This window comes from Rattus norvegicus, chromosome 4, assembly GCF_036323735.1.
Source record: "Rattus norvegicus strain BN/NHsdMcwi chromosome 4, GRCr8, whole genome shotgun sequence".
NCBI lineage: Eukaryota > Metazoa > Chordata > Mammalia > Rodentia > Muridae > Rattus > Rattus norvegicus.
This window is the reverse complement of record NC_086022.1, coordinates 182821582-182838367: the sequence shown is the minus strand read 5'-3', so window position 1 is coordinate 182838367 and position 16786 is coordinate 182821582. Positions and strand designations below refer to the sequence as shown.

Sequence of the window (16786 nt, the reverse complement as noted above, 5' to 3'; positions counted from 1 at the left end):
GTGTGAAAGGTGAGGGTAGACATTCAGCAGAGCAAAGGCTGTCTTTTGGTGCCTCTGTCCATTAAACTGCTAGCCATTTATATCGCTTTTCCTGGGAAAAGTCAGCTCTGTTCTGGAATATAATCCTGTAGTAAGTGCATGGTTGGTCTGAGTCAGAAGCTTTGTTGTAGTTGAGCACGTTGTGGCTCGGTGTGTATTTTACTGTTTTGTCACATTTAGGATGCTGCAGTTGATTCAGAGTAGGCTGCAAGAAGAGCATTCCCTTCAAGACGTGATCTTCAAAAGTGCGTTTAAAAGTTCATCAACTGCACTGCCACCAAGGTGAGACAGGAGCTTCCATTTTACGGTTGAAGTATTGCTCTGCTGCTCTTTCTTAAAGAATGTGTTTTATGTGTTGAAGATGCTGATGGTGTTGAGCTTCTCGTCAAGCTCCTTTACTGCTGTGTGTGTGATGCATCTCCATAGGAATTCTACTGTGTTTTAAGGACAAATTGTGAGGCTCTATACATTTTGGTTAAGAATTTATTTTTACTGTTGTATCAGGTAACAAGAATTGTTGTAGTGAAAGTGGTTTTTCAAATAAAAACATACGACAGCTTTTTATGGGCTTAGAAAACACCAGTGTGCAAGCGGATCATGTGCCTTTTCCTTATCTCAGTGTCATTTTCAGCCAGCCTGCACCACAGTACCAGAAATACATGGGGGAAGTATGTTGCTGTTGGACTCTCTGATTTTCATAGTTCTTCTGCACTCGACCTAGTCCTTTGAGTAGACTTGAAGATACATAATGATATCTATTTATGTAACTGTAGTGGCTGTATAGCAACCTTAAGTAGATTTAAGCCACTGCTCTAATGCTGACATTTAAGACATTAGCTAAAAGTTTGTCTTTAGGGAATCTTCTTTTTCCTGTGTGCCCATTTTACGCTACTACATGGTCACAATATCCAACATGCATTAAGACATCTGAACGTGTCTTGCTTTATAGGGAAGATGATTCATCACTGACTCCAGATGCGTGCAGAATCCATGGTCATCTCTATGTCAATAAAGTAGCAGGGAATTTTCACATAACTGTGGGCAAGTATGTTCTTTTCACTTCCTGAAGTTCTTTAGAATGGGTTGGAGTTTGACTAAAATTGCATCCTTTTTTGACCAGGTAGTGTATAGGCAACCACAGAGACTCACTTCAAGGTGTTGTCTGAGAGTAAATGGGATTTAAAACCTTTTATTTACTAACAGAGAGCCTATCCTTAGCTTTGTGAGTTTGTTTTGTCTTAAACCTTTGGTAGTTCTCATCAAATGCATTCCTTGAGTAATTGTAGAAAAAAATCAGAAGAAACTAATGTCTAGAGTGAAGTAATTTAGGTACAAGCTCAGGGAAATTGTCACTTACTTCCTGCGTATCATCTAGCATAGAAACGATCACAAAATTTTCTTGGTAGATTTCCCCATGGATAAACATCCCCTCCCTAGCTTCCTCCTTCCTTGGAGAGCTGATGAGTTCTTCACTATGCAAACTATTGTTAGAATATTTGCTTTGTGTAGAAGATTGGCCTGGATCTTCAGGACCAAACAGTGAAGAAAGAGAGAAGCCTTTACTCTTCCTCAGTGCTGAAACCTTGCAAGAAAATTCAAACTTTGACTAGTAAATGTATTAGTTATTACTTAATTATAGTTGTATTGAAGCTCTGAAGGCGGTTTATAGCTGATAAGAAAGTTGTGTAATCTGCAAGTCAGCAGAGGCTTCATGAGGAAACCTTGGAACTGTGTGGGGAGTTGGGAGTGTATAAAGTAAAGGAAAGCATACCAGAGAAAAACTGCTGCTCAAAGTTTAGCTTTGCCTTTTTATTTATGTAGAGAGAACATTAGATTTTTATCAGGAAAGACTTTATTGCTTATTATGAACAGCTCAAACTTAATTGTTCCTTTGTTGTGCTTCTTTCCTGCAAGTTCAAACTTTGTTGTTTGGCCACTGGTCAGTGCACGTTTACCTGCTTGCAGCATGGTCCTGGGGATGTTGAGACCTTGGCACCATAGAGGGAGCACCTGAGTGGGAGGGCTCAATACAGCTTTACATGTAGGCAGTGCCCTACTCCAAAAGGGAGCACCCTGTGAGTTTCTGTATTATGGCCTGGACTTCATGTTTCCCTTGAGAGTAGTTCAGAGCTACTCTCCTTCCATTGCTGGGTCCCATCTGATGGGTCAGATAGTATGTCAGGAAATAGACAGGAAAATTGAAGCATTTTTAACAAGTGTCTGTACTGGAGTGACTGCAGTCGATTTTTAACATTTGTGGTCTTGAAGGTAGGTGCTTGCTTATGCTGCTAATCAATAACATTTCAGTTTGTGTTTCCTAACAAGGGTAATTAAAAAGCCTGGGCTGTGAGAGACTGTTGAAGTCAGATATCATGCTGTAGTTGGTAGCAAGTTAAGACCATTTGGGGCACACTAGAACTTGACAATGACATTATTACTAATCAGGAGAGGTGTGCTCCATGTGGAGAATTTTTATTGTCAGTATCTAGTTGCTAAAATTACTAACTGGGTAAAACATAAATAAGAATAGTGTATGTAAGTCTTCCTGGTGATGTCTTAGGTATATTTTTAAATCAGGAGCAGGAAAGGAAAGTTGTTTTCTTAGTAGTATTAAAAGAATGAAAAACAGATTAAACTTGGGAGAGAGCAAAGCATCATCACAAGTAAGCATATGACAGCTTGGATTCCAGATGCAGCCTCCTACCTTTTTCTGCATGGCCTATTAATAAGAGATAAACAGTGTAATACCTGAGATACATGGAGTTCAGATTTGCACTTAATAGTCTCAGGGGCAGGGGCAGGGGCAGGGGCAGGGGCAGGGGCAGGGGCAGGGGCAGGGGCAGGGGCAGGGGCAGGGGCAGGGGCAGGGGCAGGGGCAGGGGCAGGGGCAGGTGGAGCCTGGTCTTCATAGTATGTTCCAGCACAGCCAGAGTTACACGGTGAGATCCTGTCTCATTCCTTATCTTAGGGTTTTATTTCTGTGAACAGACACCATGACCAAGGCAACTCTTTTTTTTTTTTTTTTTTTTTTTTTTTGGTTCTTTTTTTCGGAGCTGGGGACCGAACCCAGGGCCTTGCGCTTCCTAGGTAAGCGCTCTACCACTGAGCTAAATCCCCAGCCCCGACCAAGGCAACTCTTATAAGAACATTTAATTGGGTCTGCCTTACAGGTTCAGAAGCTCAGTCCAGTATCATCAAAGCAAGAGCTCGGCAGTGTCCAGGCAGGCATGGTACAGGAGGAGCTGAGGGGTCTACATCTTTATCTGCAGGCCTCTAAGAGAAGGCTGACTTCCAGGCAGCTAGGATGAGGGTCTTAAGCCCACACCCACAATGACACACCTATTCCAACAAGGTCACACTTCCTAATAGTGCCACTCCCTAGGCCAATCATACACAAACCATCACAATCCCTTACTTCCAGAAGGATGATGTTTTATGGAAAGGTAGCCACACTTATTTTATAGGACTGCTTTTGCATTACAGTGTCATGTTGAGAATGGAGCAGTAGACTTGAGGCTCCATATGGTCTCATCGCTTGGTGCTGTTGCCTGGTGCACCACAGGACAGCTACGTAGCTGTGCATGCAATGTGCATGCAGCTGTACATAGCTGTGCATGCAGAGCCCTCTAGAGATACAGGCTCTAGGTGTCATATTTTTAAATTATCCCCCAACTTGGCTACAGAGTATTGTAACTATGTCCTGACTGCATGGAGTACAGCATTTGTTGATCCTAGTAGACTAGCCGGGCATTCATCAAAATAGTCCCAAGTCTAGAAAAGGAGTGGTCAGGAAATGAGAAGTTTAAAGTAAAATGTCTAGTAAAATTTTTAGGTGAAAGTGAAGTTACAATCAGGTTTCTGCATATTTCACTGGTGAGCCAAGAAAGCTTTTGTTCTTAAGTTAAAGTGTGTTTGATTGAAGCAGCTGGGGAAATTGTTGAGAGCAGATTGGCTTCGGGCTGACTATTCAGTGAGAAAGTGCTCCAACAACCGAGGACAGCGAGTCCATTGTCCAGTAGCCAGTCAGGAAGGCAGGACACATGGCTCAGTGAGAAAGAGTGCTACCTGCTGCTCTCACAGAGGCTCTGAGTTCCTTTCCCTGTACCTACACAGGCAACTCCTCTTAACTCCAGCTCCAGGGTGTTTGACACCCTCTTCCTGGCCTCCACTGGTACTGCACTCACATACATATACCTACATAAGGCACACACATAGAAACATTACAGGTTAATCAAATGTATTCTTTTTTTTTTTTAAAGATTTATTATTGCTTACATGTATGCTTGCAGGCCAGAAGAGGGCACCAGATCTCATTATATATGGTTGTGAGCCACCATGTGGTCGCTGGGAATTGAACTCAGAACCTCTGAAAGAGCAGACAGTGCTCTTTACCTTTGAGCCATATCTCCGGCCCTCAAATATATTCTTTAAAAAGCAACAGAAGTGTCTGACTGGGCTTCCTGACGTCCTGGTGAACACATAGTTGTCGCTGGTACTGCACGTTGTTGGTAGATTTGAAGAATCTGTAAGTAGTTAAATAGAGGGAAGATTGGTTTTAAAGAAGTGGAGACCTCAGATTCCACAGCCTAAAGTGATGTCTGCCAAAATGTCTCGTCAACTAGCAGTCATTTTGGTTTCTCTTGTGGACTTACTGTTGTCTTTGACTTTCGTTAAAAGTAAAATCCCAGCATTCCAGTTTGGCCTCTGCAAGCTGCTGGTGGCTGTAGTCATAAAGCATTGTTATAGTTTTCATTGTTGTTTCTTGCACAGTGCTTTAAATTTTAAGTTTTGTGAACACTTGATAGAATGTTTCTTAATAAATTTAACCTAAGATTATCAGGGAAAATAGTATTTCTGTAGTAAACTAGTGTTGTGGGAGCGTTGCTTTGGGAACATGTGATGGTAGTGGCTCTGAGTGGCTCCAGCAGCCTTTGGTGTCAGTGATGGAAGTGGAAGTTGTCCAGGAATCAAGGCCTCCAGTGCCACATCTCAGCTCAGACTGTGGACCCCAGTTGTCAGACACCGGGGCAAGTACAAAGGCAGGTTAAACATCAATTTAATTGTTCAGTTTAGGAAATTGTACATTAAGTTGGGAGTAAAGACTCGAATCATATTCTCGAGATGTCTTTAAGGGACCGAATGGGCTCTTGCTTACAGAATTGTGTTTTCAGAGAGGAAATGTAAACGTTACTTTAGGCCATTACCAGACACATTTAAGATCATTTTTGAAATTAGGAACACCAACTTTAAATCTCAGTGAGCAGTTGCCCTGGAAAGTGGGAGCTACAAAATAATCACATTTATTGGGTTTTGTGATTCACTGATAATTGTTTATGAAATGGTGTTCTCATTATATAACTTAATAGCCTCGGTTTCTTTCATCTTGGCTCATAAATACTTAACATGTTTCCCGTTTGGCTTTTTGCAGCCCTCAGCTCACTGCACTGCTGAGATGGCTTCGCTGGCTGCAGGCTAGATGTACTGCTCTTACGTGGTAGTACAAGCTGCTGAATGTCACAGGGAGGGTTGACCTTCTCTGAGTTACATGTTTGTCTTTTCCTCCTTTCAGGGCAATCCCACATCCTCGAGGGCATGCACATTTGGCAGCACTTGTCAACCATGATTGTGAGCAATTCCAACATTTTGTTTCAGTATAGAAAACATTTTAAGAAAAGTTAATTTTGTCTTTGTGTTTTCATTTGTTTTAGTTACAAACATAAGGTGATGCTTTAAAAATAAACTGTTGACTGACATGGTGGCACATGCCTGCTGCCTTCTGCTTTTGATCCCAGCCACCCATAAACAGACGCAGGTAGATCTCTTGAGTTCCAGGCCAGCCAGGGATCTACAGAGTGAGATTCAGTCTCAAAAATAAGTAAACAAAAACATTAGCTAAAGGGCTGGAGCGATGGCTCAGTGGTTAAGAGCACTGACTGCTCTTCCAGAAGTCCTGAGATCAATTCCCAGTACCCACATGGTGGCTCACAACCATCCGTAATGGGATACAATGCCCTCTTCTGGTAGGTCTGAAGATAGCTACAGTGTACTCATATATATAAAATAAATAAGTCTTTAAAAAAAAGTTAGCTAAGTGTGCTGGTACCTGTAATGCCCCAGCACTCAGAAGGCTTAAGCAGGGGGATTGCCATGAATTTGAAGTTAGCCTATGGTATACAGTGAGTATCATGTCAGTGGATGGCAGGATCCAGTCTCAGAAAGTCTCACCCCCCCAAAAAAGGAAATCTGTTTCAAAATTGATATCCAAAAGGAAAACAAAAACTTGATATCCATCTAGAGGAGAAAAAATTAAATGTATTTTGTTTATTTCTCTGTTATGTCTGTAAGTTCACTGTTTCTCGTTCACTGCAGTTAGTGCCGTGGGTCATTCTGTACATATTCCGTAACAGAGGCAGTATTTTAAGTTCGCTTCTGTTTGTAGATCCAGATGCAGACGCAGCTCACACATCCACACAGGGTGACTTTGGTACAATGATTATTGTACGACTTATACATTTTTAGAGAGTGGGAGGGTGAACATGTTTTCATGTAGCCTGTGGGCATAGCCTCAGGTGACCTGGAACACCTGATCCTCCTGTGTCTGCCTTCCAGTGCTGGGATTATAAATTCGTACTGCTGTTCCAAGTAATAAGTTTTCTTAAACTTACCTTCAGAGAACAAAATATTATATAAAAATCAGTTGGTCATAGTAATGGTGTGTTTTAAAAATATCTGTGATCACTTTTATTATTTGACCAACATTATCCTAGGTGTTCTGTTGGCATGGTCTTGTTTTTGTACAATGTTTAGAATCAAGAAGGTTGTATATTTTGCGCATAAGGATTAGATGAAACATTGCATAAAAATTAATTTGTATATAAGATTTGAGGCAGCATTCTACTCACTGTACACTTCTCAAATCTATTTTTCTTAACATGTTGTTTTAAGTATTATTAAACTTGCAAATTTTAGATGATTTTGACAGAAGGTGAGAATGTAAAATCATTGTAGCACATCACTTTTAAGAGTAATATAATTTCTTTGCCTCTTTTTTTTTTTTTTTTAGCTTACAACTTTTCTCACAGAATAGATCATTTGTCTTTTGGCGAGCTTGTTCCAGGAATTATTAATCCTTTGGATGGAACTGAAAAGATTGCTGTAGATCGTAAGTATTTAATAACTGCTCTTAGAACTTACATAGAGGAACGTGCTCTTAAAACCTTAATAATAATACGTTTTTACTCCTCCCAGCACTCTTGTGAAGGTAGTCTCTAAGTGGCAGATAAGTATTTGTAGAAGTGAATGGAATTGGAATGTTAAAAAAGCAAGTCCTAAAACAGATTGAAGAGGTAAAACAGGGCATTCCTGCCCTGTGGATACGTTGGTAATGGTATAACTGTCCTCTCCATCCTCATTAGAGGATGGAGTTCTCTTGTCACAGGCTTAAGGCTCTAAAATGTAGGAAGCTCCCTGCATAGTGTCACCAGCACAGGAAACGTAGAGTTCCTCCAGAGCTGCTTTGTTGTACATATAGTCAGGTGTGTGCCGAGACAGGCCGGGAGCCACATGTGTGCTGAGATGTCACAGGGACCACGCGAGCTCATCTGTAAGCCTCCGCTCCCACTGAGTTCTCCTCAGTCAAGCACTGAGCATTATTTTCTTAGTTTTGTAGCAAGTGGTGCATAACCTGTTTTTAGGTGACTATTGTTACTTTGAGATAGGGTCTTATCATTTAGATTGGGCTGGCTAGGAAGTAACTATATAGCCCAAGCTGGCCTTGAACTCAGAACAATCATCTAGGATCACAGGCTTGTGTTATCATGAGAGTTTGATTTTGGGCATTAACGTTTATAACTTGTTTTAACCCTGGTGATGATCAGTGACCTTAAAAATGAACCTTTGATTGCATAGCAATCACTGGGTGGTTTTTTTTTAGTTACCTTTCTGCTCTGGTGTCATGTTCAGAGTGTGACAACTCCAATTTATTGGCATGTTTAGGATTGACGTATATGAGGACTGTGGCTACTGTTGGTTTGGGTTTTATTAGTGTTTCTGCTCTCTGAGAGATGGTATCTTTGCCTTCTTGTATTCTGTGCATGCTTGTCATTGTCTAAGCTAACGCATGTGGGCACACTCAGACCTTTTGTGTCCTATCTGGGACTCTGTTTTATGAATTATGAGCGGATTGTTTTTATCAGCTTTTCTTTTCTTAACAGTGTCTGTTCATTTTATACTAAATCAAATGGTAGTATTAAAATTTCAAGTTATATTTAATAGAATAGATAGTACTTTATTGCTACTGAATTGATGAGAAAGCATATTTTGTTTTTGTTATAGACAACCAGATGTTCCAATATTTCATTACAGTTGTGCCAACAAAGCTACACACATACAAGATTTCCGCAGATACCCATCAGTTCTCTGTGACAGAAAGGGTAAGTGGGAGCTAAGTGCTCAAATGATGAAGGATTTTATAGTTTCCCAGCTTCAAGATAAGGTTGGAGGTTTAGTAGGTACCCGCTCTGTCATAGTTAGGGTTTCCACTGCTGTGAAGAGACACCATGACCACGGCAACTTTTATAAGGGACAACATTTAATTGGAGCTGGCTTACAGGTTCAGAGGTCAGTCCATTATCATCATGGCAGGAAGCACGGCAGTGTCCGTGCAGGCATGGTGCTGAAGGAACTGAGAGATTTGCATCTTGTTCTGAAGGCAAACAGAAAGCTAGGAGGGTCTCCAAGCCCAGAATGACACCCTTCCTCCAATAAGGCCACACCTCCTAATAGTGCCACTCCCTGGGCCAAACATATACAAACCATCACATTTCTACTCCCTGGCTTGTTCAAACACTTGAGTCTATGGGGACTATATCTAGCCATAGCATAACACAAAATGTATTTGTCCAACTTCAAAAGTCCCATCGTCTACAACAGTCTCAACAGTGTTAAAAGTCTAAAGTTCAAAGTCTCTTGTGAGATTCTTCCAAACACTTCACTTTAATCCCCAATAAAATCAAAATTAAGAAGCAGATCATATACCTCCAGTATCACACAGAATATACTCTGCTATTCCAAAACGTCATCGTGAGAAAATACAGGACCAAAGCAAGACTGAAAACCAGCTGGGCCAACCCAAACTCCTTACCCCCATGTCTGTATAAAAGAGCTCTCCAGATGCTTCCGTCTTGTTGACTGTAGCAAACTCTTCTCTTGCTCTAACTCCACACCGTTAGCAGCTTTGCTCAGCAGGTATCCCATGGCTCTGACATCTCTAATATCTTGGGGTATCCAAGGTAACTTCAACTTTATACCTTCTTGTTTCAGTGTCTGGGACCTACACATGATCTTCCTTGAGTCACATCTCTAGCTGTACCCTCTGTAGCACTGTAGGCTCTGTTTCACTCCACTCCACTGCTGCTGCTGTTCTTGGTGATCATCCTATGGTACTGGCATCTCCCAACTTGCCAGAACCTTCTGCTGTAACTAGGCTTCACCAGTGGCCTCTCCTAGGCTTTCTTCATGGTGCTAGGCCTTACCCTCTTTGCATGACCCTTTTAGTCCTGGGCCATCAACTGCAACTGAGACTGCACCTTCACCAATGGCCTTCAATTCTGACAGTGGCCAGCCTCAGCTGCTCTCCATGACCCCATCATTGCCTTTAAAAACCAGGACTATCTGGGTGATTCTCACACATTATCAAGTTCAACTGCAGCACGAGGTAGAGCCTTGGTTTTCTCTGGAACACAGCTTCTTTGTGCTCTCAGGAAACACTTCAGAAGATTTTACCTCAGTGATGCTGGTCTCTTCTTAAATCACCACAAATTTCTTAGCTCCAGCTAACCAGCATCAGTTGTCCCAGTCGTCTCCTCTATGCTTGACCCTAAAGCCATAGCAAAATGGTCAAAGCTGCCGAGTTCTGCTTCTTTCTGGGACCGGAACTTGACCCCCTTTTTAAATTACATTACCACTAGCTTTCTGTTTTCCAACTCCTTCACTGCCTAAGCTTGGCTTTCCTAGAAGCTGTAGACTGACTTTGAACTCAGAGATCTGCATGCTTATATTCTGAATGCTGGGATTAAAGCTGTAGTTCATCACATGTGGACTTCAGCTTTTCTCTACTTGGAATTTCCTCTGTACCACACTGGCCTTGAACTCAGAGAACTGCTTTCCTCTGTCTCCTAGGATTAAAGGCATCTACCATGATGCCTCGACCCCAGTTTTTCCTTGGCTACTATTCCTCAAGATCCAGTTGAAAAATTTATGTCTTTTAGCCTCAAGATCTGGATAACATGTCTTCCCTCCATTTCTGGATTGAAGTTTATTCCAGATTAAAAGTCCAAATGAAAGCAATAACCAGTTCATAGCAATACCAACAATATATAACTCCCCCAGTTCAACTGAAAAAAAAAAAAATAAGCTTAGTTGGCTGGGATCTTGCCTTGAGGTTACCACTCCCTTAATTTATCTTGGTGAACACAGGACTCGCTTCAATTCACTTCCTGATTGCCCTTTATTCATTGAGCCATGCATCTCTACTCTTCCTTTCTAAGCTTGCCACACTTGATCAGAACATTCTTCTAGAGAGTTAACGAGGACAAAGTCTATGCTGGGGTTTTTTGAGACTTTGCCAATGCAGTTAATAGAAATCTCTTTACCTTAGCCTCTGGCAGACTCTTTGGACAAGGGCAAAAAGCAGGCACGTCGTTCATGGAAGCATAAGAACAATCATGAGTTCAAGTTACCCTCAGTGCCAGTGTCTTCCGTATTCCACTGGGAAGGAAGGCCCACTGAACCCCACTTAAAGCATTCAATGGATTTCCACATGCAATGTCCTCAAGTCTACGTTCCTTCAAACAAAAACATGCTCAGGCTTATCACAGCAGCACCCGGTCCTAGTACCACCTTCTGGGTTAGGGTTTTACTGCTGCGAAGAGACACTGACCAAGCAACTCTTACAAAGGACATCCATTTAATTGGGACTGGCTTAGAGGTTCTGAGGGTCAGTCCTTGATCACCATGGTAGGAAGCGTGGCAGCATCCAGGCAGGCATGGTGCTGAAAGAGCTTAGAGTTCTACATCTTGTTCCAAGGGCAAGCAGGAGAAGACTGACTTCCAAGCAGCTAGGAAGAGGGTCTCTAATCCCACACCCCCAACACCTATTCCAACAAGGCCACAACTCCTAATAGTGCTACTCCCTGGCCAAACATACTTAAACCATCACACTCTCCATTTAAGAATTTGTGGAAGTTTTGAAATGAATTAACATTTTAAGCAAAGAACATATCAGATCAGAAATGGGTATTAGTATGTGTGTTCTAGAGGGAAAGAAATTTGTCCTAAATGTTAGAAATGTGTTATTACAAATTAAATTATGATGTCAGAAGTTAACTTTATTCATTTCCATTTGTAGTCTCCTGTATTGATGTAGGTAGCTTGTAATCTGCTACAGGTTTTCTGGTTTCTTTGTTGTTAGTCAGTTTTCCTCCCTGCATGTGAGTGCTCCCTGCTCTCAGCCTGTCCCCTAGTCAGTGCACCAGGTCTGACTGGAAGTGTGTTCTACAGCTTCAGGATAGATGAATCCTAGCAGTCGCATGGAGATGGAGATGGAGAGCAGGTTTGAATAGTGTCTGTCTGTTGTGGTTTGTACCTCACAGCAGGTGAATTCCGGGGCATGTGGAAGCTTTCCTCAGCTCTTCTTCATGTGATAGTGCTGTGGGTGGTCCTCACTAGGGTGTTTGTGAGAATGAGGTTCTCCTTATTCTTCTGAATTAGATGTTATTTTAGGGGTAGATTAAGTGTATAACGTTCATATCATTCAAAGAGCAAAAACTGTGTGTGTGTGTGTGTGTGTGTGTGTGTGTGTACTATATATGTTATACTTCCCAACATTTCCACCAAGGGCAGGAGGTTATTTCTCATCAGCTATAGTGACCAATACCTAAGAAACACAGTATAGTTTTAGCAAGTCTTTGGGGCAAAGCAAACAGGTGTATATGATTATAGAATTGCTGTGGGATGCTGAGTGCCACAGGCTAGAGTGCTCGGCTATGTTTTCACACTGGTGTATGCATTGCTTCTGTTACAGCTATCCCTGTGTTAGAAACCGCTTTCCAAGACACAGTGGGGAAAACAGAAAAATATGTGTGTATGAGGTTTATTGTGTTGTTGTAATGGCGGAAGACTAGAAACAGCTCAGATTGTAAATGGACATATGACTGAGAAAGGAGGACATGTCTGAATGTGAACTTATCTCCAAGACAAATCTGAAAATAGCAGATTCAAAAAGAAAAAATCCATATGTAAGGAGTGTTTGAAAAAGGTGAATAAAGTATTATCATTTATTGAGTTTTACTGTAGGGTGGGCGAGGAGTTGATACTCTCAGTTTTGGAAGCTCAGTTTAATCATTTCCAATCTTCTTTAATGTTATTGGATGCCCTGGTTCCCCAAGGTGGCTTGGTGTATTAGAGGTGGTCACAGAGTTTTCATGCCTTCAACATGATACTGAGCACTTGAGAGTTTCTGAATGAATTAACTGTGGAAACTTGATTGGTGGCTTATATATAAGGTTTCCCATGTTAATAATGAAGGATTTTGACCACACTGTATGTATTCCTAATTCTTGCAGTTTAATTTCAACTTAGAAATAAAATAAGGAACTACATGCAAAGAAACAATATACAAGCATGTCACACCGCAAACTTGGTTCTTATTCCTTGATTAGTTGTGAGCTCATGAAAGTGTGTCTACAGTGACCATTTCCACACAGTTAAAAATGGTTCACTTCTAGGTTCTGTTTTGTGTTCTGTTTTGTTTTGTTTGAGACAGTGTCTTGCTCTGAATGCATAGCTCTCCAGCTTTTCCTTCATAGTGCAGGATTACAAATGTGCCACTAACCCCAGCAAGAACACGAGTAGTTGTCTCTGAAGAGCTGCTGTGGGATACAGGGCAGGAAAGTGGGATGTCCCTTGTGGGACACTGTAGCTTGGTAAGGAAGTATATTTTAGTAGCCATGCCACATGATGAGCATTTTGTTTTTTCTCCCTTCTTCTCAGGAACGCATCATCAACCATGCTGCAGGCAGCCACGGCGTCTCTGGAATATTTATGAAATACGATCTCAGTTCTCTCATGGTGACAGTCACTGAGGAACACATGCCTTTCTGGCAGTTTTTTGTAAGACTCTGTGGTATTATTGGAGGAATCTTTTCAACAACAGGTTAACATTCATTTCTTTGCCTAATTTCCTTTTATTTTGTTTTGTAATTTTGGCTGGGCTTACAGGCACTAGCTGTCAGGCTCTGATACCTGACTTCTAATAGAGTTTATTACTTTATGTTGTGAAGATAGTTCACTGTTGGAGTAAGCATAGAGTGGCCCTCACTTTTTCAAGGCCTACACCAAAAGCAAACAAAAAACATAAAATGAGGCCTCAATTAAAAACAAGAAATCGTCACATTTTCGTGTTTTAATATTTGGAACTTCTTTGAATTCTCAAGCTCTAAAATATATCTCATATCCTGTAAGTACACCCAGTTCACAGGGATCAGTAATGTAAGGAAGGTTATGTGGGAGGCCATACAGATCCTAATAATCACAGACACAGCTCGAATAAAATCTGGGTTCCACCATCGACCCAGGTAGTTCACCTACCTTCTCTGTATGTATATTGTAGAGTTAAATGAGAAAATGTCCAGGAAGTATCACAGATGTATTAAGATTTCTTTCCCTATGTACTATATGAAGTCATGTTGTCCCCTGTCTTGATTAAATCAGTAATGCTTTTGGTTTTTGTTCAAGATTCTGTAACTTTCTGGGAGCTCTGTCTTTAGCCCTTGGTTACTCCAAGCTATGCTCAGAGCCCTGCCTTGTTTCTCTTCATACTCCCAGTACATGTGAGCAGTTTTCCTTACACAGTTCTTTTGCTTTTTCACTTAATTTCATTTAAATCTGTTATTTACAAAGCTATGGGAGAGTGTCTTGGGTAGGTTATATCAGGTGTGAGTTATGTGTGTGGATTGTGATCTTGATAAAACATTTTGATTTTCAATGTAGCCCTTGAAAGTCCCTCTAGCCTCAGAAGCAGGCACAGACAGCTTGACTTCCTTCCTTCGGTGTCTAATTCTCTTTGGTGCAGCTTTTTATTCTCAATAGCAATTTCAAAAGCAATTTAATTAAAAACTTGAACTTATTTACTGCAGGCATGTTACATGGAATTGGAAAATTTATAGTGGAAATAATTTGCTGTCGTTTCAGACTTGGATCCTACAAGCCCGTCCATTCTGTAAGTGTTACTGCACCTGTTGCTCGTCTTAAGTCGTCTAAGTAGAAAAGATTGCCCCCTATAAAGCCTTGTGATCAGAGACATCATGTAGAGTAGAACTAACACTCTGGTTTTATCTTCTTCCTCTCAGGTCCCCTTTGCGGATGGCCACACAGACAACCACTTACCTCTTCTAGAGAACAACACACATTAGCACCTCGTGGGTGGAGAAAAACTTTTTGCCTGAGACATAAAGCCTTTTCTAATAATAAAATGTTGTGCAATATATTCAAAGAAAAAGAAAATATGAGAACCCGGAAACTTACTTATTTAAAAAAAAAAAAAAGAAAAAACAGCCAAGGAAAATAAACAAGCTGAAGTCGTCGTGTATACGTTGTGTCTGTTACAAATGTCCTAGAAGAAATTATGCAGCTAACTGGAGACTCAACCCAGCCAACAGTGCCAGGTGAGGACAGTGCCTCCGAAGCTCTCCCAGCAAACAGACAATATGGAGGCAGGGCCTCGAGGATGGACGTGAACCCATACTTAAAGAAAAGGGCGTTGATAAATGAAAACGTATGTGTGCGTCCTTTTTAAAGATGTCAGAATAAAACGTGTAAAACATGGAAACTAGTCTAGACTTTACAAACTGTAATCAGCTCATGTGGTTAATAAAGGAAGCAGGGACTGACCCTGTGTTACAGCCATATTAATGTTAAGCCATATTGACAAGATGGTGTTGTCCAGTTTGGGGTTCTGGTGATGGTCACTGCTTTCCTTTGAACTCCAGTCGCTGACTTTCCTGACTGTTGAAGGTTGAGTCTTAGAAGACTTAAGGTGAAGTTTCCCAAGGCCAGGTGCACAAGTGCTGTGGTGTGTAACAGGTGTCACTCGCAGCTTGTACAAGGGACTCCATAGGGAGAAGAAAACAAATGTTTAAAAAGATAAACGTTCACAATTTGTAAAGCGTGAAGGGAAACGCCAAGTGCTGTGTGCTTGTGAGGAGTGGAAAACTGGATAGCTAATTCTGACGGGCGGAGCAGTGTCCTTACAAGATGTTCAGTCTGATGCAGCCTAGGCACAGCTGTAAAACCGGACAGGGCGCTGCCCTCAGGGCTCTGCACAGAAGTGATGAGGCTACAGTGACTTGAAGGAGCCCTGTCCAGTGCTGTTAGTTAGAAACTGCCAGCCTCTTTTCCCACTGACTCTGAAGGGCAGAAGTTAATCACTGGAGGTTAAGTCATTGAAAGAGAAGACGGTTTCAGTCCCTGTCAGACACAGGACTGCATTGACAGTGGTGGCTTAGCATGTGGCCTGTCACAAATTAGTGTTTCAAGTGAAATGTTTTTAATCCTTAAAAACAGCTCTCTTCAAAGAGGGTATCAATCAGGGAAGGAGGAGACGCCAACAAACGATTTAGCAGTATAGTGCGAAAAATGGCATTTTGTAGAAAATAAGACATTTTGGTTAAAGTATTAAGTAAGAGTCAAGAGGTTAAGTGACTAATACTATTATAATGTTTTAAAATTTTTTAAATGGGTCCAGGAAACTTCAAATTATGAGTCTTCTCTGAGGTTTTTGTTTTGTTTTTCCCCTTAAATTTTATAGTTGGTCTAGAAACAGAACATCTCCCCAGAAGAATTTTGAAGTTGGTCACTTGAGACTGAATGTCTACTCGCTAGGGAATTCAGTCAGTTTTCAGGGAAGAAAATACTGATTTAGAGTTATTTTCAGTATTATGTTTTTTAAAAAGATTTAAGATTATTTTAAATTATTTCAATGTTTTCTAAATGCCACATTAAAAATTTTGAGATGTATCTTTTCCATTAAAATTGACTGTACAGGAATTTGTTTAAAGCAAACTTTTCTTTGCCGTTGATAGCCATTTTAAAAGTTAAGACTGATTTTCAAATAGTCAGGGCACATTTCTTGTCAGTAAAAGAATGAAAATACTGACCATCTGTTGGGTGATGAAGGCGATTTGGCCTCACTAGGATTTCTTCTTTAGGTCAGAAATCTCACTGACTTGCCTATTCCTCTGCCTGTGGGTCCCTGGAGGCAGAATACCAAGTATCTATTCAATCCAGTCTTTTTAAGAAAGAGAGGGAGGGGGCGGGGGAGGGAGGGGAAGAGGGAGAGAGAGGGAGAGGGAGAGAGAGAGAGAGAGAGAGAGAGAGAGAGAGAGAGAGAGAGAGAGTGTGTGTGTGTGTGTGTGTGTGTTCCAATCCTAACGTTTTTAAGTCTGACACCTTGAAATGTTTTTATACTGTTTGTATTTGTATACCTTGGCCTATAAAGATGAGTAAACAGGTGAATAAATTACTGTCAAGTATTCAAACACTTGACTGTCTACCTCTTGAGATAGCCTGTTCAGTCTACCTCCTGCAGTAGCCTGGTTCAGTATTAGAATTGCAGATCTACTTGTTCTCAACTTAGATGAATAATAATGCACACTTTCTCATAATTTCTCATCAGATACACAGAAAAGCT

At 41.1% G+C, this 16786-nt stretch overlaps 1 protein-coding gene across 6 annotated transcripts in view; it reads left to right on the top strand.

Annotated features, from left to right (window-relative positions):
• Ergic2 (ERGIC and golgi 2) overlaps positions 1 to 16143 on the top strand; it is a 36168-nt gene extending 20025 nt beyond the window's left edge. For 5 of the 6 annotated variants that reach the window (XM_063285924.1, NM_001394931.1, NM_001394930.1 and 2 more), the window contains 8 exons: positions 220 to 321; positions 989 to 1084; positions 5609 to 5664; positions 7103 to 7201; positions 8374 to 8471; positions 13090 to 13252; positions 14235 to 14317; positions 14448 to 16143. In XM_063285924.1, coding sequence (XP_063141994.1) covers positions 220 to 321; positions 989 to 1084; positions 5609 to 5664; positions 7103 to 7201; positions 8374 to 8471; positions 13090 to 13252; positions 14235 to 14317; positions 14448 to 14510 — 760 coding nt within the window. In that variant the 3' untranslated portion in view covers positions 14511 to 16143. The remainder of the gene's footprint in view (positions 1 to 219; positions 322 to 988; positions 1085 to 5608; positions 5665 to 7102; positions 7202 to 8373; positions 8472 to 13089; positions 13253 to 14234; positions 14318 to 14447) is intronic. The other variant, NR_172212.1, reaches the window with a different exon arrangement.
• The last annotated feature ends 643 nt before the right edge of the window (positions 16144 to 16786 follow it).